The sequence below is a fragment of the Pristis pectinata genome, chromosome 5 (genome assembly GCF_009764475.1).
Source record: "Pristis pectinata isolate sPriPec2 chromosome 5, sPriPec2.1.pri, whole genome shotgun sequence".
Taxonomy (NCBI): domain Eukaryota; kingdom Metazoa; phylum Chordata; class Chondrichthyes; order Rhinopristiformes; family Pristidae; genus Pristis; species Pristis pectinata.
In genome coordinates, this window is record NC_067409.1 from 53,421,947 (window position 1) to 53,448,161 (window position 26,215).

General features: G+C 39.2%; 1 protein-coding gene across 9 annotated transcripts in view; it reads left to right on the plus strand.

Annotated features, from left to right (window-relative positions):
* Nucleotides 1-26,215, plus strand: part of invs (inversin) — a 356,685-nt gene that overhangs the window by 127,234 nt on the left and 203,236 nt on the right. For all 9 annotated transcript variants that reach the window (XR_007956423.1, XM_052016840.1, XM_052016843.1 and 6 more), the window contains 3 exons: nt 2,035-2,264; nt 8,717-8,823; nt 18,623-18,832. Coding sequence is in view for 8 of the 9 variants with exons in the window: in XM_052016840.1 (XP_051872800.1) it covers nt 2,035-2,264; nt 8,717-8,823; nt 18,623-18,832 (547 nt within the window). In the remaining variant the exon portion in view is untranslated. The remainder of the gene's footprint in view (nt 1-2,034; nt 2,265-8,716; nt 8,824-18,622; nt 18,833-26,215) is intronic.

The window sequence follows — 26,215 nt, forward strand, 5'->3', positions numbered from 1 at the left end:
AGGCTGCAGTGAGGTCTGGAACTAAGTGGTTTTGATGGAACTGATGAGGTGGTAATTGACTAAGTTGGATTTATTCTGTATTTTATGGATAGGAAATAACTGGGAAATTTTCTACTTTACTGAATAGATGCCAATGTCTCAACTATTGGAACAGCTTGGCTTGAGGCACAGCTAGTTCTGGAGCAGAAATCTTTGACACTGCAGCCAGAATATTGTCAGGGTCTGTAACATTTGCTGTTTCCAAGATTCACTGTCAGTTCTTGATATATTGTGAAGTGAAGTGAAGTGAATCGAATGGGGTGAAAACTGCAGCGACAAACTTGGGTGTTGACAGAGTGGATCGACCATTCAGGTGACAATGGTAGCAAATCCTTTGGCCTTGTTTTGTCACTCATTGTTGAGGATGGGAATGTTAATGGAACTTCCTCCTCCTGTTGTTTAGTTGTCCGTCGAGGTGCAGGACTGCACTGCTTTGATGTGATCCATTTATTGTGCTATCACTTCTGTGTACAGCATGTTGCTTCCACTGGTTAGCGTGCATGCATGCATTCCCCTTTCGTAGCTTCAGCAGCTTGATAACTCATTTTTAAGTACACTTGATGCTGCTCCTGGCATGCTCCTCTGCATTCCTCTGTGGAACAAGACTGGTCCTGTGGTGCAATGCAAATGGTAGAATGAGGGAAATTCCAGGCCACATGGCCACAGATGATAGTAAAATGCATTTCTGTTGCCACTGATGATCATGGCTTTTCATGGTTGCCCAATTTTGTGCTACAATACTTGATTGGTTTTGAATTCATCCAATGCTACCAACCATGTGAAGTACCATAAGGAAAATGTTGTGCTGCTATCAGTTTTTAGAGCTTGGAAAGAAAATCTTGCTGAGCAAGTGATTGGTTCCCTATGAGACAAGTATTAAATACTAACCAAATGTTAAGAATTTTGGTCAGAAACAAGGGGAATACTAGGCAGATATGTATTCGTGCTTGTCAACTTCACTGACATTTCTGATGATAAGAATATTTCTACTTCAATTGAAAACCCAGATTATCTTCAATCTAAACTAATTCCCTTCTGTGACTTTAGTAATAGTGCTCTAAATTGTAAATAGTTTCAGCCTCCATATTTTTTAAAATTTTCTCCCTTTATGTAAATATCTTTCATTTCCCTGTTACATTTGCTTCCTCTGTACCAGATTCAGGAGACTTGAGACCTCTTCCAAGATTTCCTTCACTGTAACTGATTATATGAGCATGGAAGAACAGCTCAAGATGACTTGGATCTCAATATTTGTCTCTTCTCATTGAGAAAGCAATCAGCTTCTGTTTGGTGTCCCACTGAACATCGTGATTGAGATTGAAAGTTTACTGTGTTGAAAATAAAATAAAATGCTTAAACTGCATACAGTATCTGTGGCACAGTAAATTAAGGTCCAATGCACTGTGTTACTGTAGTTCACTTCTCCACAAATTAAGAGCAGTAACCAAATCGAGCTGTTTGTGAGGTTTTCCATATTGATTAAACATATGAAAGGGGTTGTATAACCAATATTCACAACTTTTCATTGTAAACTGCATATAAATAAATACAAATATAACATTGTGAGAAAGAGACCATTCACTTACCAGGGTCACACAGTCTCTTATTCCTAAATTAAACCCAGTCAGGGTTTTTGTTTAGGCAGTTGGTGTTATGATTTGGAATACACCACTTACGAAGAAGCTGGAAATATTATCTGTAGTAAATTTCCAAAGGGATTGGGAATATACTTAAAGGAAGTAATAACTTGTGGAGGAAAATGCATAGGTATGGGATTCATCATATAGATTTTACAAAGAGGTGACAAGCATAATGGGTTGTGTGGGATAGTTGATACAAATGGTATGGTACACAAGAGATGCAAGTCAAGTGGTGCTATATTAATGACCCTGATGTTCAAGGTTGGAAATAGTTATAGCCGTATAAAGTTTCTATAAATCTGTTATTTACTAATATTGATGGAATTGCCTAATTTCTTTGTTAATATTATTATAGGGGGTGGCAGAGTGGATTTGCTCGACCAAGATGGCCATAGTCCTTTACACTGGGCTGCCCTTGGAGGAAATGCAGATGTCTGTCAGATCCTGATTCAGAATCTGATCAACCCCAATGTGCAGGATTTTGCTGGGAGAACTCCTTTGCAGTGTGCTGCATACGGAGGCTACATCAACTGTATGGCGGTGCTCATGGAAAACAAAGCTGATCCCAATATACAAGACAAAGAGGTAACCTATTAAATACGGTGCTTAAGAAAATACTTTTGAAGAAAGGAATAATACAATTATTTCAAATAATCTTTTAATCCTGAGGTTTTGTGGTACAGTGAAATTCAGTTCTGTACAAAGTTGATTTATTTGCACATCACCTTTTGCTTTTGTCAATTTATTAAGGTCATAATGGGATATGTACCTTCTGAATGATCACGTAGTAGATGGTAGGGCTTAGGTTCTCAATTGGAATATTTTCTACAGGGAATTTCTATTTTCAGTTATGACCTCTGTTGAGATCAAGAGGTAATTTGCATCTTGCAACTTTCTGGAAAAAGGAATAGTTGGTAAGTTACAATTGTGGCTGCTCATTCACCATGTATTGCAGAGCAATATAGACAGAAGTGACATAATCCAAATTATGAATATTGCATTAAAATACTTTTAGATTATTTTTTCTATTGAAACATTAACAATGAAATTTATGTCTTATATAATCATTGCCATTATGAACATTGACCTTTTTTCTCTATACTTTATAATGTGGCTTGGAGTAAATAAGTGGTCCAATGGAAATAACCTGACAAGAAAATTGTTTGTAATACCATAATGGTCTGTTTTTCCCTGTCTCTTTTGCCTGATTTTCAACACTATTACTGTCAGGCAATCCATAACACCAGATTTCTAGTAATCCATAACACCAGATCTGTAGTTTGAATGGTAATTTCCAACTGGCATTGAAAGTAATACCCTTAAAAATGGAAAGGTATATTTAGCTGAAATTGTAATGATGTGATTATTTCGTATTTGGATTACATATCATTAGCACCTCATTAATACTAAGAATACAAAAGTGCTGTTTAAAATAGGTAGTAAGCACTGTTAGGTAAAGAGCCTGTAGTTTCCACATTGGCTTCCTCAGAACCCAAAAACCAGAGGAGAAGCAAGTCATTCTCGATTTCAAAGGACTGCCCAAGAAGAAGAAATTACTGAAGCATAATCTTCCTACTTTTATATTAGGTTCCCCTAACAATAAAGAAAAATAACATTCTGTTAGTTTTCCTAATCACTTGCTGTATCCATATTCAAGCCTTTGCCAAATCATGGTATTGGACACCTAGATCTGTCTACATCTCAGAGCTCTGTAATCTTTCACCATTTAAATAATATATTTCCTTTATATTTTTCCTACTGACATGTATAATTTCACATTTTCCCATATCTAACTCCATTTACCAGATCTTTGCTCATTCACAGAAACCAATTAAGTTTCTTTGTAGCCTTCTCATGTCCCCTTCACAACTTATTTTCAAAGCTATCAGAGCTGTGTAAAGTAGGGAATAAGCACTGTCAGGTGGAAAAGAAAGTGAAGTTTAAAAATGCAGCAGTTAACAATCTATTAAAGAGCTTGAAATATTAAACACATCCATTGGCATCTGTATAAAGAAAGATTTTCCTCCGCGCTGGAAGATAAATAGGCCTCGTGGAATGAGTAGTTGAAATTTGAAATGGTCTGCCTGATTGGTTGATAAAAATAGATTCAGGAGTAGCTATTGGAAAAAAAATGGATAAACAAAGTAGAAAATATTGCTGGGACATGTGGAAAGATCAGAGAATAGGTTTAACTAGATTGAACCGTGAATGCGCCAGTGGAGACTTCAGATTGAATGGGTGCCTTTTATGCTTGTGATTTTGTTTTTAGTATAGCTGGAAAATAGGGAGAAGATCAGAATCATTAAAATTTCATTGTTTTTTTTTCTTGAAACTCAACCGTTAAAAGATTTAAATATTTAAAAATTACATTCATGCAATTCTTTCATAACTCACTAGTCAAAATGTGATTAAAAAGAATCACAGCACTGATTTTTTCTTTCAAGGAAGTACCATTCAATCAATGTATTTCACTATTTCTCCCTGTGGTCTCAATTCTGTGCCCAGTTTGTAGTTTATTGCTTGTTGGCAGACCTATTTCAGCACACAGACTTCCAATAGCTGCAAGGGTATCATAGGTGAAATCGCAGGTGAAAGACATGGAATGCAGAATAAGGCAAAATGGTGGTGAAGGTAGCTACTAAAAGTCAGAATTGCATGTACAGGGGGAACCAGAGAAAAGCCAAGGGAAGGTTTTGCAAAGATTTAGAAAGTGGAATGGAAACCAGACATTTATAGAAATTTGCAACACTGGTCCACTTGTTTTGGCACTTTTCAGGCAGTGCCTTGCTACAAAAGAATTAATAATAGATATCAGACAGGAAGGAGCACTCAGACATGAAATAGAAGGAGCAAGTCACTCAGCCCCTCATGCCTCCTCTGCAATTTAATAAAAGATCATGGTTGACCTGACTGTAACCTCAACTCTGCATTGCTTGCTTACTCTGGGTAAAATTTCTACCTCTGCCTTGAAAATGTCCAAAGACATGGCTTCCATCACTCTTTGAAGAAGAGAATTCAAAGACCCGTGACCCTCTAAAAGAAAGAAAAAAATTACTTATCCTTTGACTTAAGTAGATGACTCTTTTTAAAACAGTCAACCCGAGATGTAAATTCTCCCGTAAAAGGAAATATTCTCTCCACATCCACCCCATCAAGACCCCTTAGGATTCGACCACTTCACATCTCACTCTGGTTGTCCAGCCAGCCCATTTAACGTATGAGTCTAGTAAAACTTCTCTGAGTTGCTTTCTGCATATTTACGTATATCCTTAAATAAGGAGATCAATACTGTACACAGTACTTCAGATGTGGAATCACTAGTGCTTGACATAACAGCTCAAAGTGCAGAAGGAGTATTCTGAGATGGTATTGAGAAGCTTGTGTTCTTGCACTGAGAGCATCCTGAAACAATGTGTGAGCTCACCTCACAAACTACCATCCACCTACTGTGTCCAGGCACCTCCTGCCCCAACTGTGGAAGAGCCTGTGGTGCCCACATTGGCTTCTTCAGAAACCCATAAACCAGAGGCGAAGCAAGTTATTCTCATTCCAAGGGACTGCCTAAGAAGAAGATATTAGTGGAGCATAACCTACCTACTTCTTTATTCAAATCTGCTCACAATGAACAATAACAGTCTGTTAGTTTTCTGAATTACTTGCTTTACCTATATAGTAGCCTTTGCCAAATTATGATATAGGATACCTAGATAGCTCTACATCTCAAAGCTCTGTAATCTCTTGCCATTTAGATAATACTTTTCCTTTATATTTTTCCTGCTGACATATATAATTTCACAGTTTCCCATATCAAACTCCATTTGCCAGATCTTCACCCATTCACAGAAACCAATTAAGTTTCTTTGTAGCCTTCTCATTGTCCTTTCATAACTTATTTTCCAAGCTATGCATCCAAGAAGGTTTCTTAAATCAGTATCTAGATATTCCAACTAGAGGAAGGGCCATACTGGACCCAGTATTGGCAAATGAACCTGGCCAGGTGACTGACCTTTCAGTGGGAAACATTTAGGAAGCAGTGATCACAACGGCTTAAGTTTTAAGATAGCTATGAATAAGGATAAGCATGGACCCTGTGGGAGAGCACTAAATTAGGGCAGGGTAAATTATAAGAGTGTTAGGCAGGAACTCTGGAGAGTTAATTGGGAACAGTTGTTTTTGAGCAAATCCACATCTGACATGTGGAGGATGTTTAAAGACCAACTGTTCCAGTAAGAAGGAAGAACAAGGATGGCAAGGTAAGGGAACCTTGGATTATGAGAGAGGTGATGAATTTAATCAAGAAGAAAAAGGAAGCGTATATAAGGTTTATATACGCTTATATAAGGTTTAGGATGCTAAAATCAAACAGTGCCCTTGAGGATTATAAAGAAGCTAGAAAAGTACTCAAGAAGGGAATTAGGAAGTCCAGGATGGGCTATGAAAAATCCATAACCATGTCAACATGGCTTTCTGTGAGGCAAGTTATGTCTTACTAACTTGATTGACAAAGGTGATGGATGAAGGTAGAGCTGTGGATGTTGTCTACACGAATTTTAATAAAGCATTTGAGAAGGTCTCTCATGGTAGGCTCATCCAGAAGATTAAGATGCATGGGATACATGGTGACTTGGCTGTTTAGATTCAGAATTGGCTTGCCATAGACTGAGAGAAGTCATCGAACAGAACATATTCTGGCTCGAGGTCTGTGACTAATGGTGTGCCGCAGGAATCTGTACTGGGACCTCTGCTGTTTGTGATTTTATTATATATATGACTTGGATGAAAACGTAAATGGATGGGTTAATAAGTTCACAGACGATACAAAGATTGGTGGCATTGTGGATAATGTTGAAGACTGCCAAAGAATACAGTGGGATATAGATCATTTGCAGATAAGGGTGGTTAAATGACAGTTGGCGTGTAATCCAGCCAAGTGTGTGTGTGTTGCACTTTGGGAAATTACACAGTTGATGGCAAGACCCTTAAACAGTGTTGATGTACAGAGGGATCTTGGGTCCAAGTCCATAGCTCCCTGAAAATGGCTGCACAGGTTGATAGGGTGGTAAAGAAAGTGTATGGCATGCTTGCCTTAATAGTTGAAGCACTGAGTTCAAGAGTCAGGAAGTTAGGTTGCAGCTTTATAAAACTCTGGTTAGGCTGCATCTGGAGTACTGTATTCATTTCTGGTCACCCCATTGTAGGAAGGATGTGGAGGCTTTGGAGAGGGTGCAGAAGAGGTTTACCAAGATGCTGCCTGGATTAGAGAGCATGTGCTTTAATGAGAGTTTGGACAAGGTTTGGTTATTTCCTGTCGATCGGTAGAGGCTAAGTGGAGATCTGATAGAAGTTTATAAGATTATGAGAAGCATAGATAGAATAGACAGCTGATACCTTTTTCCCAGGGTCAAAACGTCTAATACCAGAGGGCATGCATTTAAGGTGAGATGGGGTAAAGTCGAAGGAGATGTGCAGGGCAAGTTTTTTGCACAGTGTAGTAGATGCCTGGAATGCACTGCCAGGGGTGGTAGTAGAGGCAAATATGATAGAGGTGTTTAAGAGGCTCTTAGATAGGCACATGAATGTGCAGAGAATGGAGGGATATGGACATTGTGTAGGCAGAAGGGATTAGTTTAGTTAGGCGTGTAATTACTTGTTTAATTACTTTGGCACAACATCGTGGACCGAAGGGCCTTTTCCTGTGCTGTACAGTTCTATGTTCTACCTTTGTGTTGTAAGCAAATTCAGCAACCATACTTGGTCCCTTCATCCAAGTCATTTATAGAAATTGTAAAAGGTTGAAGCTCAAGGTGCCAATCTCTGTGTTGCTTGCCACTCTTTACATCCTGTCAACCAAAAAAGATCCTGTCTGCCTTTCCTGTTCTTCCATCTTCCATCAGTGCCAGGTGTTTTCTCTCATGAGCTCTTATTTTCCACAAAACCTTTGACTTGGCACCTAATTAAATACCTTCAGGAAATCTAAATATAGCACATGTTTTACCTACCAAACATTTTACTTCTTCTCAGAACTTCCTTTCACCAAATCACAATGACTTTGCCTGATTACCTTATTCTTCTAAGCACACTTCTATAATGCCTTTAATAATAGCTTTTAACATTTTCTCTATGATGGATGTTAAGCTAACTGGCCTGTAGTTTCCTGCTTTGTGTCTCCATCCATTTTTTGAACAAAGGAGTTGCATTTGAAAGTTACAGCTTTATTGGGATGCTACTTGTATCCTTTATAGTGAAGACCAATGCAAAATACTCATTTAATTCATCAGCCATCTTGCTTTCCATTATTAGTTCTCCAAACTCATTTTCTGTGGGACCACCAGGTTCAAATAGAAGCCAAAGGGTTAAAGATTAAGGAAAGAAATGAGTTTAGATTTGTTGAGACTTTACAGAAGAAGCTGTTACATGGCTTAAAAAAGCACAGAGCCATGGAATATTTAAATTAAAATATATAACTGATATTTTTATGTTTTATTTGTAGTATATTATGAATCAGTGAGTGTTCATCTTATAATAAATTAGAATACCACTTCAAGATGAATTTTCCTTTGCGGGTCTCTGAGAGGAAAAAGTGTACTTGTTTGCATAGCTTGGGTCATTCATTCTCTAGGCTGTGGACTGTGATTCTGCCTTTCAATATCAGGATGATTTATTTGACTGCCCAGAGGTGCAAGTAAATGAAATTGAGAGGAAGGCCAAGAATTCCTCTTCTTGTCTCTTCTTGTTGGTGTGGGCTATTTGTGTCATTTTGAGAAATCCTCCAAAGTGGAAGAGTAGTGTTCTGGTGCATTGATAGATATTCATCTCTAACACTTCTTCACCATTCCTGCAAAGTAAACATTCACCAGAGGCAATGGAAGAGAAAAATTAGCATCAAAATATGATTCAAGATGTAAGGTTGCCATGTGGTTATCATAAAACAGAAATGTTAAAATCACTTACGTTTTTTGAGGAAAACTGTTTTCCATTCTCTAGCTCAAACAGTGTCATGTCACATAAATAACATCCAGCTCTTGTCCTTATTTCAGGGACGAACGGCACTACATTGGTCCTGCAACAATGGTTATCTGGATGCTGTTAAGCTTTTGTTGGGTTATAATGCCTTTCCTAATCACATGGAGACAAATGAAGAAAGGTAAAATATGAAAACTCTTGATTTTCTTGCTAGTAGGTTATTTAATGATTCAATAGTCTTTAACATAACAGAAAAAATATCATATTTATTCTTAGTGTTTTGTCATTTTGGAGTTAGACAAATTCTCCCTAACACATTATGATGCATTATTTCAGCTCACTTTCTTTTAATTCCCAACATTTGTTTAAATCCATATCACACTTTCAGGTTAAAGGCACCCTACCTCTGTTGGTTGGCAAGGTAATTTTGGTGAAGCAACTTTGAAGTATTTTTAATCTAGTTTAAAGTGTGCGTTATCACAGCATAGAAGTAACATTTGCACCACATTAGTGCTAGGCAATGACGATATCCATCAGGAGAAAATCAGCCTATTAGCCCCTAACGTTCAATGGCATTGCCATCACTGAATACCCACTATTAATATTCTGGGGGATTCCATTAACCAGAAACTGAACTGGAATAGCCACATACACAATATGGCTACAAAAGCAGGTCAGAGGCTTGGAATCCTGTGGCGCATAACTCACCTCCTAACTCCCCAAAGTCTGTCCACCATCTACAAAGGCTTAAGTCAGGAGAATGATGAAATACTCAGCATTTGTCTGGGTGAGCGCAGCTTCAAAAACACTGAAGAAGCTTGACACCATACAGGACAGAGCAGCCTGGTTGATAGGCACCCCATCCTCAACCATCCACTTACTCCACCACTGATGCACAGTACCAGCAGATTGTACCATACACAAGATGCACTGCAGCAACTCACCAAGACTCTAGACATCACATTCCAAACCCATGACCTCTACCAGTTAGATGGACAAGGGCAGCAAAAGCATGGGAACACCATCACCTGGAAGTTGCCCTCCGAGCCACACACCATCCTGACTTGGAAATATTTTGCCATTCCTTCACCATCGCTGGATCAAAATCCTGGAACTCTTCTCCCTAACAGCATTGGTGCATATACCCACACCTCAAGGACTGCAGCGGTTCAAGAAGGCAGCTCACCGCCACCTCTCAAGGGCAATTAAATGCTGGTTCAGCCTGCAAATCCCACATCATTTGAATGAATATATAAACAAAAGACTATTCCTGAATTTGTTATGTGGCATTTTGCTTTAGAGAAGTCATTTATAGCAAAACAGAATGTCATAAATGTCTAATATGGGTACATTTCTGTCAGATGTCAAAATGCCTCATTTTGGAGCTGAGTAAGGCTTTTCTAGAATCAGAAGCTCATGTCAGTGTTAAAAGAGGACAAGAACACTGCTGGTGTGTTGTAGTGGGATGATCAATTGGTTTTCACAGCTTACTGGGTTTGTGCAAGTGACAGCCTGGGCTCAATTTAAATTGAGCTGCAGGCTGCGTCCTTTGGCCATGCCTTTTGCCTTGTGCTGCCCATTTCACATAGAAAACTGGCATGTATTGATTTTCTCCTTCCTCAGTTTTGTTCTAGTTTCTTGTTTCCACACTTAGTGGAATTAATCAATCTACTTAATCTTTCAAACTGCCTGCAAAATTTACATGTCTCTCATTAACTACATTCTTTGCCATGTTTTGGAATCTGACAATATTAACACTGTCCCTTAAAGCAGGATATCAAAGTCATGTTTGCACCTACTCCATTAACAACAACTAAGCCTTTAAGCATCTGTAAGTAGCAATGCCTGCCCAGTCCACACGGCTGGTTTGACTGCAGTTATCTGCTGTCTGCTTCTTAATTAGTATAGGCAGCAGGAGGAGAGAGGGTGGCAGGTTTTAATGTGAGCAGATAAAACATATTAAATTAGATTATAATAAAGGATCTGTTGACTTAATTAACCTTCTAGTTAATGGATTTTATTGTGTATTTCATAGTGTAATACCATATATCTAGAGGGCATAGGTTTAAGGTGAGGAGGAGAGAGAACCTGAGGGTGGTCAGTGTATGAAATGAGCTGCCAGAGGAAGTGGTGAGGCAGGTACATAAATAACATTTAAAAGGTACTTGGACAGGTACATGGCTAGGAATATGGGATATGGGCCAAAAGCAGGCAAATGGGACTAGCTTAGGTGGGAATCTTGGTCAGCATGGACCAGTTGGGCCAAAGGGCACATTTCCAAACTCTGTGACTCTAATATCTGCCACCTATAAGCAGCTGGGCGTTGGAGTGTATGGGAACAGTGCCTCGGATTGGAGACCACTATGCCACAATCAGAAAGAATCTTTCGAAGTTCTGATTTGAGGCATTAATTCCTTAACAGAGATCCTTTCTGTGTGGTTTGGTAGGCCTCAGTAAACAGATTGCAACTCCCCATCTTTAAAAACATAATGACTGATTATAAATAACAATAAATTGTTGATTAGATCATCATATTAGCTAGTCTATAATATTAAAATAACTTTAAGATCTGAGGTTCTTTCTTGTTCCCTGCACTTTATATGCTTTTCTGATAATCTGTTTGGTAACCACCTGCAATCATCAAAACATTGACATTAGTTAAAGTCACTGGTCACTAGCACAAGACTTATGTTGCATTTAAAGATAGGGGGTAGAAATTCAGTGTTAGTCACATGGGTTAAATATGTGATATAGAAGCATATGCACATACTCTTCTGCTTCTGAAATTCAGCACCACCAAAATTGAGTTTAGTACAGACAGTGGAAGATAAATTTCTACTCTATAATGTTGCAATTGGGTCATGTGCTGGATCTCATAATTTTGGGCCTACAGCATTAAATCCATATAAAATGGAAGTTTTGGTTATCTTGAGTAGGTGATTTATAAGGTGACTATCATTTGCTGGTTAGAATTTGCTTTTTCCATCAGTTACATTTTTCTTGATACATTGATTTGTTTTATTTGGTTGTCAGCCAGTTTTGCATTTTATTTCTTCCCTGCCAGTACATTTTATTACATGTGGTTGCTGGAGTAATTTAAACAACATCATTCAAAGTGCTAAGGATGATAACTCCTTTGGATGTTCCAAATGTAATGCATGATTTAGATGAGGAAAAGGTTCATGAAAAAGTCATTAAATAAACACTGGAAACTTCTTGTTATGCGTTTGTCATAGAATCATGACATAAAAGAAAGCCATTCAGTCCTTTCAGTCCTGCTAGTTTCATGTAGAGTAATCCATATTATCCTATTCTCCTGCTCTGTTGCCCTGAAATTATTTTCCCTTAAATTCTGAGCCAAATGCTTTTTGCAATCTGATTCTAATCTGTTTCCTCTACATGTAGGCCTCAGTAAACAGATTGCAACTCCCCATCTTTAAAAACATAATGACTGATTATAAATAACAATAAATTGTTGATTAGATCATCATATTAGCTAGTCTATAATATTAAAATAACTTTAAGATCTGAGGTTCTTTCTTGTTCCCTGCACTTTATATACTTTTCTGATAATCTGTTTGGTAACCACCTGCAATCATCAAAACATTGACATTAGTTAAAGTCACTGGTCACTAGCACAAGACTTATGTTGCATTTAAAGATAGGGGGTAGAAATTCAGTGTTAGTCACATGGGTTAAATATGTGATATAGAAGCATATGCACATACTCTTCTGCTTCTGAAATTCAGCACCACCAAAATTGAGTTTAGTGCAGACAGTGGAAGATAAATTTCTACTCTATAATGTTGCAATTGAGTTCCAATTCATCAAAAGTATTTGCCTCAGATCTCCTATGCCCATCATTCTGAATATTTCTCCAATCCTTGAGCCATCCACTAATGGGAACAACCCCTCTCTTTGTTTACCCCATCTAAACCTGTCATGGTCTTGTACAGCTCTATCCAATCTCCTCTCAAACTTCTTTGCTCCAAGGAGGATAAAGCCAGATTCTCTGGTTGTTGAAACCTTTCATCCCCAAACCATTTTAGTGCCTGCCATTTGTGGAAAGTGAAAATCTCAAGGGTGGTAAGGGAGACTGTGGCAAGCTGCTGCATCCATGTCCTGCTGACTCCATTGTAGAAAGTCATGATGTTAGAACAATGTCTCGAGCAAAGAAGTATGAGCATTTTTTTTTTGCTTCATACTTACTATCCTTGCACACCAAAAATAAGCCTAGTCCACAGCACAATGAAAATGTATGTGACAGTAAAGCAGTAGTTTGTACAGTGTTTAGAATGATACTTTAGTAAGTGTGGTTATTCCAACTTACACAAGCAATATATTATGGACTGCACAGGGTATGTTTGGAAAATTGAATACCACATTTATAATAATTTTACCCCAAATACCAGTATACTTGCATTGCGTTAATAGTGACTATATGAATCAGCAGCCTCCACCACTTCACTTATCACCTTTCAGCCTTTGTCTCCACCTCCACACACTGCTCCTTCCCTCACCTAGTTCCATCTGCCTTTTTTTGTCTTTCCCCATCTGTCTCTACCTAACACCCAGGTAACCCAGTATCTTGACTCCACTCTTCCCCCTCCCCCACCTGACTCCATCTGCTCAGCAGTCCCTTGCTCACCTGGTTCCACCTATTGCCATACCAGCCCCTGTCTCACACCTCCCTCTCACCCTTTTATACTGGCTATCACCCCCTCTACACTTTCGTCCTGAGGCAGGGTCTGTGACTTGAAAGGTCGTCAATCCCTTTGCCTCCCCAGATCCTGCTTGACCCACTGATTTCCTCCAGCAGTTTGTTTTTTTTTTGCTCCAGATTCCAGCATCTGCAGTCTCTTGTGTCCCCTGCTATCTCTTCCTTTGCTTCCCATTGCATCCTGGAACAGATCCCATCAGGCCCTAGGGATATATCCACCTCAATGTGTACCTATCTTTAACACTGCCTCCTATCTCAGACATTCACTCTGTTCTCTGTACTCCTAACCTTCCTCACTGTTCCAGATCTGATAAAGGGTTTCTTGACCTGGAAATGTTGTTTTTCTCACCTGCTTGACTAGGTGAGTGCTTACAGCATTTTCTATTTATGGGTGTGGTGGCAAGAGTAGGAATGTCATTTAGTTTAGAAATGAAAGGAGACGTGATTTTAATGGATCATAACTTTATTTTCACAATGGGGTTGCAAAATATAAATAAGACAGATTGCAAGAGCAAAATAGAACAAGGGCTAACACCATGGCTTGAGTTCAGGTAACCTGAATACCATAATGATGTCAGCAAGCATTTGCAAAGCCAGTCATCCAAAGAAGCTGCAATACAGAGAAGGACAAGCTTCATAACTGCTGGTCAGTTTCCTTCCAAGTTAAATATCACCTGACATGAATGTATATTAATGTTTCATCATTGTCACTGGGTCAAAACCCTGGTACTCCTACAGGTGAACCCCAGATTATTGGGGGGGGGGTGGTCTTGCATTCCTAGAAAGCGGTCCATATAGTGGTTTTTAATCTCTTTGTGATTTTTATAAATGACTTGGATGAGGATGTGGAGGGTGGGTTAGTAAGTTTGCTGATGATACAAAGGTTGGTGGTGTTTGTGGATAGTGTAGAAGGTTGCTGTAGATTACAACCGGACATTGATAGGATGCAGAGCTAGACTGAGAAGTGGCAGATTTGTTCAACCTGGAAAAGTGTGAAGTGATACACTTTGGAAGATCGAATTTGAAGCAGAATACAAGGTTAATGGCAGGACTCTTAGCAGTGTGGAGGAACAGGGGGATCTTGGGGTCCATGTCCATAGATCCCTCAAGGTTGCCACGCAGGTTGATAGGGTTGTTAAGAAGGCGTATGGTGTGTTGGCCTTCATTAGTTGGAATATTGAGTTCAAGAGCCTCGAGGTAATGTTGCAGCTCTATAACACTGTTAGACCACACTTGGAGTATTGTGTTCAGTTCTGGTCACCTTATTATAGGAAGGATGTGGAAACTTTAGAGAGGGTGCAGATGAGATTTACCAGGATGTTGCCTGGATTGGAGAGTATGTCTTATGAGGATAGGTTGAGCGAGCTAGGGCTTTTCTCTTTGGAGCAAAGGATGATGAGAGGTGACTTGATAGAGGCATACAAGATGATAAAGAGGCATAGATCGAGTGGACAGTCAAGACTTTTTCCCAGGGTGACAATGGCTAACAGGAGGGGACATAATTTTAAGGTGATTGGAGAAGATATACGGGGGATGTCAGAGGTAAGTTTTATACACAGAGCGGTGGGTGTGTGGAACGCACTGCCTGCAGAGGTGGTAGAGGCGGATACATTAGGGACATTTAAGAGACTCTGAGATAGGCACATGAATGATAGAAAAGTGGAGAGCTTTGTGGGAGGGAAGGGTTAGATAGATCTTAGAGCAGGATAAAATGTTGGCACGTCATGGGCCGTAGGGCCTGTACTGTGCTGTAGTGTTCTTTGCATGTAGCAATTTTCCATAACGCGAGGCTGTGTCATCTGCACATGCATCAAGAAACACAAATTGAAAACAAAAATCTGTGCTTATTTATTTACATTTTCTTCAGCATAAAATTCTGTGAGAGTGAATTTTATTCCATATCCCAAAATTTTGGGTAGTGATTTGTGCATTCTGTAAGGGTGAATTTCCATAACGTGGAACAGTCCGTAATGCGGTCACCTGTATCAAGGTGCTCTGACCTTTTATATGTGTCTTGCAAAGTATTAATAGTGCAGTAACAGGCCATTGAAGTTTGTTTGGTCAAGCATAGTATTCATGCTACACACGAGTCTCTTTTCACCCTCATTTAATCCCATCAATAAATCCTTCTCTTCCTTCGTCTTTACGTGTTCATCTGGCTTTCCTCTTAAATGTATCTGTGCTATTGCCATCTGTTTCACCTTGTTCTTCATTCTGTCCATTCTTTGGGTGAAACATACCTTAAGTGGTCCCTTGTCAGATTTATTAGTGATGGCCTAAAATTATGGCCCATTGTTCTAGTCACCTCCACAAGTAGAAACATCTGCTCTATCAAATCTTTTCATAATCTTAAAGTGTGCTTTCCATGCCATCCCACAGCCATTCTAGAATAAAAGAGCTATGCTTGTTCATTCCTTCCTAATGTGTATAACCTCTTAGCTCTGGTTTTATTCCGGTGTATACATTTTGCTTCTTCAGCCCTTCTGTCTATTTTTACATAAACTAATTCTGAAATGTTCACAGTAGTCCAAATTATATAGCCAAGGTTCTATACAAGTTGATGCACTTAATACTTACTGTAAGTAGTGCAGGTGGATCTGAAATCAAGTTTTCCTTCTGCAGCATTTGTTCTGTAAGTCTGCCATTAGCTTTTGTGGTCAGAAATATCTACTGGCACCCAACATCCCTTCACCCAGGTCTCCAGCCTCAAAGACTGAAAGAGCTGGCAAGTTATATTCCAAGTTTTGTTTTGAAGATGTTCTTGAATCATCAACCAGTAGTTGCAGTACAGGAAGAGTCAATTGCTGTGCTGTGCATTGCTCAGCTAAATGTTAAATGAAGCTGATGTAGTCCGTTTACTTTCCTCTTCAAAAGAAAACAAAGTTTTGCAAATATGTTCTTAAGCTCATATTTAGAAAAGTAAGCCTAAGTTCTTCTCCATCTGTCATCAATTAAGTATATGTGTTGCCAGCCTGCTATCAAATTGGGAAAGTCTTTGTCACACACTTTTTTATTATTTTAACAGTTTAATGTTTTTTTTTGTAAATTGGTGAGCTACTTCAGTCCAACTATCTAAAGTGGTAGTAGACACTGTTTGAAGTCGGTCATCCCATGGTAAAGGGAGACTTCTCCTTAAAGTTCAGTACCCTGGCCTTTATACTACCTGTCACAAAAGCCCTATTTTCACATAAGAGTTTAGATATCTTCTGAAAGTGGCTTACATTTGTATAGGCAATGCAAATTCTTACAATTCTGTACACGTGAAATCCTGACAACTGAAAATAGCCTTCAAAATAACTACCCACAGATTCTTCATTCTGAAATCACTGGGAGTATTAGATTTCCAATCAGATGGTTTTAATTTGTGTAGTAATATTGTAACAGAAAGAACGAGAGTTCACTTGATGCAGTACTTTAATAGTAAAATAGCAGACTACCACTTTGTAGGATTTTTTTCTATGTTTAGTATGTTTTGCACTCCAGTGCTCATATAAAGCGTTAATTACTTAGTCAAGATTTTAATCATTTGCTTCGAACAGCCTGTCTAACAGGAATTGGTTCAACTGTCACATGGAAGTGACAGATACTTGTGTGCATGTACAACTAGTGGAAAAAATGGTTTCATAAGGATCCGAGCACTTAACAGGTTGATGTTATTAACAATGATGACTTACAAATTTGATGCAGTTACTCCTGGGAATTTTGTTGAGCTGGATTCAAAACATAGCTGACCCAGATAAATCTTTTTTTAAGTGAAACAACAAAGGCTTGTAACAATTGTTGTTTAGTTTTCATTTGAGCTAGATTGTCAGATAGAGGGAGGCAGAGACTCCAAAAGGGAGAGTTCTAAAGACTAGGGAGCCAGACTGTATTTCTGAGATCCTTTGTGCTTCTGCATACAATGCTACTTTGAGCAAATAGATCATTTCGCAACCTGCTCGTCAGTCACTGAATGAGGAAACTTAAATTTCTTTGAATAAAATACCTTTTTAGAAAGCAGCAGAACCTATAAATGTTTACAGGCTGTTAAACTTCTTTCAAACCTCAGCCACTATACATTTATATGGATCATGGTAACTCCAGGAAACTGAATGCAGAATTACTGGTCACTGTTAACTTTATTTCTTACTGTCCAGAGATAGTGATTCTTTCTAAAGTCTTCTATTTTTAGGTCAGATTTCCAACATTCACAGTATTTTGCCTTTGATAATCATTTTTCATTAGAACACAGAACAGCAGAGTGCAGGAACAGGCCCTTTGACCCATAATATCTATGCTGACCAGGATGCCAAATTAAACTAATCCCACCTACTTGTTGATGTGCCTGTCTAAACGTCTCTTAAACATTGCTATATTTACTGTATACCTTCCTCATATTTGACCACGTATTTGACATCGAAGATAGATAAATGTAATCAGACATGAATTATCTATAACTTTTGAGAAAACGTCTCAATATTTCTATTTTTAAAACTAAACGTAATATACAGATATTTTGAAAGTGCATCTCTTCTTTGCCTCTGTGATTCTCTCCTTTCTCTTCTACATTCCTTTCCATCTCTCTCACTTTTTTGTCTCAACTCCATCCCTCCTTTCTCTCCCTCCGATAACTTCTTTGGCTTCCTTATTATCTCCCTGTCTTATTGCCTTCCCTTTGTGTTTCTTTCTCTCCTCCATTTTGTTCTTAGGTTAAATTACTTTGAAGCTGGGCTGCTTCTAATCTTTCTAATTGGCTGTCGATTAAACAAATCAAGACGAGCTCCATCCCTCAGCAACTCTTTCTGATAATTTTTGAAGCTATAGATGGCTCGATTCTTAAAACAAAGTAGATCAAAGGTGTTGCTAGAAGTTGAGCAAGCTCTTCAAACAGTGGAGCAGTGGTTACAATCTCAGTAAATGCTATTTTTTCCACATCACTTTCAGAATATTATTTAAAGGTGGAGACACAAGAGACTGCAGATGCAGTGTTTCAACCTGAAACATCAAAAATTCTTCCCCCACCCCCCACCCCTACCCGCTGATGCTGCTCAACCTGCTGAGTTCCTACTGCAGTTTGTTTTTGCTACCATTTAAAGACATTTCCTTAATTAGTTCTGACAATGTGTGTGAAAATTAACTACCAACCAGGACTGGAAGATGGAAATTGTGAGCAGTGGCTGAGAATCTGGCTGCATATAATGTAAAATTTTAATAAAATTTTCTGTATTAAATTTTAAAGAAGCTTACTCTGTTGATGTATGTTTCTTAATTGGTGTTTCAGGTTCACTCCTCTTGATTATGCCTTGCTTGGAGAACATCAAGAGGTGATCCAGTATATGCTGGAACATGGAGCACTATCTATTGCTGCAATTCAAGACATTGCTGCTTCCAAAGTCCAGGCAGTTTATAAAGGTTACATGGTTCGTAAGGCTTTCCAGGAAAGAAAAAATCTTCTCATGAAGCATGAACAACTTCGAAAGGATGCTGCCAAGTGAGTGTTATGTCTCAAAAGTAGCACCATCAAATTTCATGCTGTCAGGTTAAGAAATATACATTTCAGCACAAAGAAGCAAGGGTGCAAAGACATGGAGGCACAATAGCATACTGTAGAAGTTAATGGACTAACAGCCAGAGTTCCACCTATTGATCCAGAGACATAAATTTGAATCCCAATATGGCAGCTGGGGTATTTAAATACAAGCAGTTAAATAAATGTGAAATTTAAAATAAAAGCTAGTCTCAGTAATGGTAACCATGAAATGACTGGATTGGTGTGAAAAAACAGTGAAGTTTACTGATGTCTTTCGGAGAAGGAAATCTGCTATCTTACCATAGCTGCTATCTGAGCTATATGTGACACCAGACACATTAATGTGTCTGACTTAACTACTTCCTCAGTTCAGGGATAATTTTTAAGGATGGACCATAAATTTTAATGTGGCCAGTGACAAGATGATAAATATATTTCTTAAATATTGGATGAGATTATGCCTCAAATGGTGAAGGAATGGTATTTGCCATCCCTGAAGAAGAGTCCTGACCTGAAACATTGACTGCCTGCTTTTCTCCACGGCTGCTGCCTGGCCTGCTGAGTTCCTCCAGCATCATTGTGTTTTTCATCTAGATTCCAGCATCTGCAGTCATTTGTTTCTCTAGTATTTGCTATTCAGTTGACCGGAGACATTTTTTTCAGACTGGGCAGCAGTGGCATTGATTACTTTATTGTCCTGTGTGCTGGCTTCTACAAGGGATCTCTTGTGGTTGAAAACCCACTCAGGGCCTCAAGCTATAAATGTACTAGGCCTTTATTCAGGACAAGCAAAAACACAGGGAAGATCAGGTGGAAGAATCTCCCCAAAACTCAATACATGGACTTTTATACTTTTTAGATACAATGATAGTACATTCCAGATGGCTAACAGCCCATCAAATGTAACCATAACCATTTTTAGTGGAATTAGGATGCCAGGTAGCCATCTGGGACGTCCCATAATCCTATGCATAAGTCTAAGACAGAAGGCATTTGTGTTTCAATGGTGCCAAATACCTTACTTCTAAAATCCAGTGGTTCTAATACCTGCACCATTCATCTATCATTTCCCAGTATCAATGGTTTTTCTCAGCCACCTGATTTATTTCAGTCTTTGTAGTCCATTGATCTTCCTTACCCTGATTTCATCAGTCTGTCATGGCTTGGGATTTTGACATGTTTGTCAAGGAGTTGATTAACATACGCTTTTGTCTCCATTATCTCCACTTTGTCCGCTTTGTTCCCCTATACATTGGCCATCTTATTCCTGAATGCTTCATGGTCATGTCTCATTTGTTTTGCCCAATATTAAACAAATGTCTTCACACATATGTACATGTTGAGGAACCAGTCATTGTCTCATATAAATACGGTGATTAGTTTCCAAGTTATTAAAGTGGCTGCGAGCTTTGACATTGCAGCTGCTGTTTTTCATAGTGTGATCTTTGCTTACATAGCTGCACTGTGTAATTTCAAAACCAATTACTCCTTCAAGTATCAATACATTCAGTAGAAGACATTTGAAGGCTGGTTCTCGCTTACATTAGTAGTTCCTATATTAACTATATATCATCTGACTGTGCTTCTGTACTCTCTAACAGAATATATGGTGTCTTTGAGCAGGTAAAACAACTGGAACGCTCTTTGATGGGGCAAGCATGAGGAGCCAGGTGACCTACTCCTGCTCCTATTGTCTTGTGTTAACTAATCAGATTGACAAATAAACTGCAAGCTGGTTAATTTTAAAAAAAGAAATTACATTTAAATCTCTGTATGTAGGAGCAAAATTAAAATCGGAACATACGGTACTGTCCAAAGCTGAGATGAGATATCTTTATTAGTCTCATGTACATCGAAACACACAGTGAAATGCATCTTTTGCGTATTCTGGAGGCAGCCCACAAGTGTCGCCACGCTTCCGGCACCGACATAGCATGCCCACAACGTCCTAACCCATACGTCTTTGGAATGTGGGAGGAAACCCACGCAGACACAGGAAGAACATACAAACTCCTTACAGACAGTGGCCGGAATTGAACCTGGGTCGCTGGTGTTGTAATAGTGCTACACTACCGTGTCACTGTAATTGGGAGCTTCACAGCTGCAGACTGTATTTAAAATATTTATATTTCTATATTCAATCCTTCTCCAACACCATAAAAAACATTAATTTAGCTGTTTTAGTTGGTTAATATGTATTAAACAACAAGCCCAAGTTTCCCACATCTGTATTTCCCAGCTGTATGATCTTCCATCCTCTCTGGTGAAAGGACTGGCAAACAAGAAAATGGAGGAACTCAGATTAAAGCTGTTTATAACTCTAATGTAAAGTCAAAGTAGCATCCAGCGCAAGCACCAATCCAGTTTGCTTGCATTTCTTTGACACCATACCAGTCAGGAAGGTCTTCTAGGGCATCCAGCAAAGATTTAACATAGTCTGTGGTCCTTATGAATCACTGTTTGAGGTACTTCTGTTGAACTTTTGCCCCAGAGCGCCAGGAGCAGCCATTTTCATCCACCTGCTCATGTGCCAACACTGTCTGATCCACTGGGTCCCAGTTGACCAATCCTTCCTTTTGATAAGGCATGCTAGCCACAAACAGCTTGAGGAAAAGGAATTTTGTCCATTTGTAATAATCAAACTGACTGGTGGTCACTTCCCTATTCCAATCAAAACACAGACCAAGTGTTTGAAGTTACTCTTTTATGTGTGCAATGTTTCTTTTTGTCCACTCTTCTGGATCCAAGCCACTCTCAATTGCAGCATTTTCTGCTGGCAAGCCAAATCCATCCCATCCCATTGGATGCAAGACCTGATATCCACACATTCTCTGGAAGTGGGCCATGGTGTCACTGATGGTCTACACTCAAGCATGACCCATGTGGAGCTTCCCAGAAGGATATGGGAACATAGAAAGCACATAACACTTTGGCTTTGATTTATCAGTTTCAGAAATAATTCGAAATTGCTCCTTTATTCTCGAATGCCAATATCCTTCTACACTTTTCTGTGTTTGAGGCCGATAATCTCTCTCCCATATTCCTGTCTCACTGTAAATATTTCTGTTGCATCCCAGTGCTTGCCTTCCATTTTGCTTCAGTAAACAGTGCCTTCCACAAAAAGGTCTCTTCAAGCAGGAGGCAGAATGGCTCAGCATCCACAAGACAGCCTTCATCTTTCCAAATGAGGTGCCTCACTCAGGGGACTCAATCCAATGTTATTGTGAAATCAAACACAGGATCAGGTTTGAGAACCAGTCTTCTTTTCACTGTTCACATCCCCTCTCGTGGCCATGGTGATAACTTGAAGATGTTTTATGTTGCTTTTGGGTCTTTGCTGAATCTGCCGCCCACGCACACACCTCAACATCTGGGTGCTGCCATCTTTCCTGCGTGCAACAAAATAAAATGTACTTTCCATTTTTTTAGTACAGCAAAATCCAGGCTACTTTTAGTATTATAATTATAGTACAAAATATCTGTCATAGTATGTGCAATGCAGCAAATGTAAAATGCATAATTCTTTCAGGATTTCTACTTGTGTGTTGTAATAGATGTACATAGAACTATTTTGGGTCAACAATTTGTCTTTTTTTTCTCCATGTGGAAATACAACCCCCATGTTCCATGATCGTATAAACATCTTGGATGTTACAACGGCTTGATAGATCAGATAATGCAACAATGTGCTTTATTTGCAGTCTGCATGTTGAAGTCAAGGAAATCACTGGTCCCTGTAAAAAAAAATTTGAAAAACCAACAAATTTGCTAAAACATGGCAATCAATTATGTCATTTTTTGTTCTGAAATTTCAGTGGCTTTCTATATAATTTTCCTTTTTAGTTCATTTTGATATCTTAATCCTTGTAAAATTATGTATGATGATCATCTCAAACATCAATTTTTCCCCATGTTTGGAATTCTTCCCCCCCCCCCAAATTTTACTGTACAATGTTTGGGGCTACAGAGCTCAGCTGTGTAGCACAACTTGTGAGCATTGTAGATGCCATTTGGTTTTTATGTGTTTCCAGTGTGGGTCAGCACATTATTAAAGAAAGCTGGTGAGGATTTAGCAAGTGGAATGCTACCACTTGCCAAAAGCATTCATAGTAGGCACATCATGATGCCAGTTAGCTAGCAGTGCTGTTTTGTATTGTCAAATTGGATTGCAGTCATGCAGTTACTGCCATGTGTTCAGCTTGTTGCCATGAACAGATGAACAAGCATTTAGCAGGAGGAAGGACACCCCACATTTCCCCAAACTTGCACTTGTCTTAAAGGGATCGTCACTTGTGCACAACTTAGTTGCTGCTTGGTTTGTACACGTGTTAGTGCTTGTAGTTTCCAAATTTCTTGGGAATTTGTAAAATCTACAGGGAGTGGTGTACCAGGAACTAATGAAGTTTTTGTAGACTTCAAGTCTTCCACAACATCGTAGTTGCTTCATGACTGGGGAGACTTTGGTAACCATACTTTGTAGTGTGCAGAATGACAGGGAAAATGAGAGGAGAGATGCAGAGCTGGCCTACCTGCTTGGGCAGGGAGGGGGAAGGCTGAAAATGATCGGTGTTAAGTTCTAAGTACGACCTCTAGGAGCACAATGCTACATCTATTTCTGCAGAGAACAATGCATGAGGCACCTGCATCTGGCCTTCACTGGATATGCCACTTTGTTCAGCAGCAGTTACACTTCAGAGAAGTGTGAGGATTTCTTTTACAATGGTTGTACAGATTAGATGAACTAACACACAAGATCCTTCCAGACTGGAGCTGGAGATTTATCCAACTTACCCAGTTTTCATACTGGCATTACATGCAAGTGGTTCCAGAAACTGTCTACTTCAAGAGGGTCGAAAACACTTTTCTTCCTTCCCAGACAGCTGCAAGCAGAGGAAGCAAGTAGTTTTGCCAGAATTAGTCTTTCTAATGATCCAGAGTGCCATTGATTTCACTCACATTTGAGGATAATAATTTTTGAATATCCAGCTGTTGTGTTCATCAATGGGTTGTATCCAAGCAGCAGTCATGATGCATTTACTTTCTCCACAGGTTACTGTGTCATCGATCTGAGAGTCTCCACACCAACCAAAAAGTGGCAACTAGAGCTATCGATTCCAGTGTTCAACCCATACATATGTTTGCAGCATGCCTATAGTGTTATCTATGAAGCAGACCATTATTTTCACAGACAAGGTTTCAACATGATCCCCATGCTTTTATTTTCTCTACATCAGTTAATATAGGGGAGCATCCTGTATGCCTACTTAACCACCTTTTCTTCCTGTCCTGTTATCCGCAGAATTCTGTCTGCATATACTGTCATGATCCATCAGTTCCTTTACATTCCTCAGTATGCTTGTGTTAATTGTATATTCTGTTGCATGTTTGCTCTCCATAATGCATTACTTCACACTTCATCTGGTTGGATTCCCTTTGCCATATTTTTGCTCCCTTGACCAGTAAATTTATATCAGTCTCCAGCCTCCAACTTTTTTCTTTCAATCATGGTGCAAATTTTGGTGTCATCAACCAACTTCTAAATCATAGTCCCTACATGCAAGGCCAAACTATGAAAAGCAATGGTGCGAGCTCTGAGCCCCATGGAACACCACTGTACTCCATCTTCCATTCTTTAAAATTCCTAACACCCATTGCCCTTTCTCCACTGAAAATTTGGGATTCAGAACTACCACCTCTGGATGCCATGGAGATTTTACTTTTCTGATCAGTCTGTCAGGCAGCTGGTGCTGGGCTCCATGCTCTTTGACATCAAAAGTGAGCTTTCTGATAGGTTTGCATACACACCCAGAATATATGCCCATTTGCTGTCATCGGTAGCCTAGTCAGTTGTGGATCTCATCTGAATCCATTGATGATGAACTTACGTGCAACTTTGTCTCCTGACATATGCACTATCCTGCAAATACACTCCCACCCACCCACCCAAACTGGCCCACTGAGTCTGTCCTTATTAATGGATGTTATTGGAAGGTGATTGATTGATGGATGGATGGATGGGGCATTGGGCTTGGTGGTACAGTTTATGAAATATAGCATTTGAAAATCTGTTCACTGACTTTGACCACCCCACCCCTGTAATGAGGCCATTAACTCACTTGCAGAATCAGGTGCTTAGGCTGTATTCTGAGCACTGACCACAACAGTTATCTGGAGGATCTCCTGGCCTCTATAGATACAGGGCATCTCCTCTATTTTGTGTCTCTCCTCTACAGTTCCATCCAGTGAAATGTCTGTAAAGCTTGGAGTGAACTCTCCCATATTGTGCCACTCTTCATTGTTTCTCAGGTTGACTTCACAAACTGCACAAGTGTCATGTTGCACCTTCCCTTTAAGAGGTGCAAGCTATATTTAAGAAATGCATGCTGCTCACAATATTGGCCATCTGCTGATGCCCCAAGTCCATCAACAGCCCAGTTTGCACTGGTTGAACACTTAAGTTATTTAAATGAGCAGACAGCAGGAAGTTGGTGTGTTACTTGCACTGAAATCTATGTGCATGTGATAATTTTACATCATAGTCCTTGCACTTATTTTTGGGCACTTGTTTTTAGTTTCTCCTGTCATAGTCTATCATTGTATACCTTCCAGATGGCTTGTGGGTGTTCGATATTGCAAAGATATAGCTCCATGATACAACACAGTTTTGGCCAGTGTCCTGAATTGTTTCATTCTTCCTCTTCTCCGCCTGCCCCTTACTGCCCCTCCACCTCCTGTTTAGGATCATTTCCAATTTTCATTGAGTGGGGGAGAGATAGGGAGAGTGAGGACAAAATAGTACCTTCCTGCTCATGTTATCTGCTCCACAAAGTCTCAGTGAGCAATTGAATTTGATGCGAGAAAGACAGAGGGCATCTATTGCTTTGACCAAATTTTCTGAGTAAGTGAATTTACAAAGATCAAAGAATGATATCAGATTGTAATTTTGTTCTCTGGTTTGGCTTATAAAGCACTATGTTGGCACTAATTATGGATAATTATCTTTCATGACTATTCTTAGTTCATGCTTCCATGAAATAAAGATAATGTGGCCTTGTTGTTTTGTATAGGCTATCTGTTTAACTCTAGACTTCATTTTTTTTTCTTGTCATGATTTAAGACTCATTTATAACTGGTTGGGATTGATTTTACTGATAGACATAAGGAGTAAAGTGCTTCAATCTATTCCCCATATTACTGTGAGGGAAGAATTACAGTCTGTTTATATTGAGTCAATAGTTATATTTAACTGTAGACATTCTGATTAGAACCACAGGGAATGCTTTTGAGCATCACCTGCCAAACTCCCAAGGTTAAGATCAATTAACTGGATGCAAGGCACTGGGT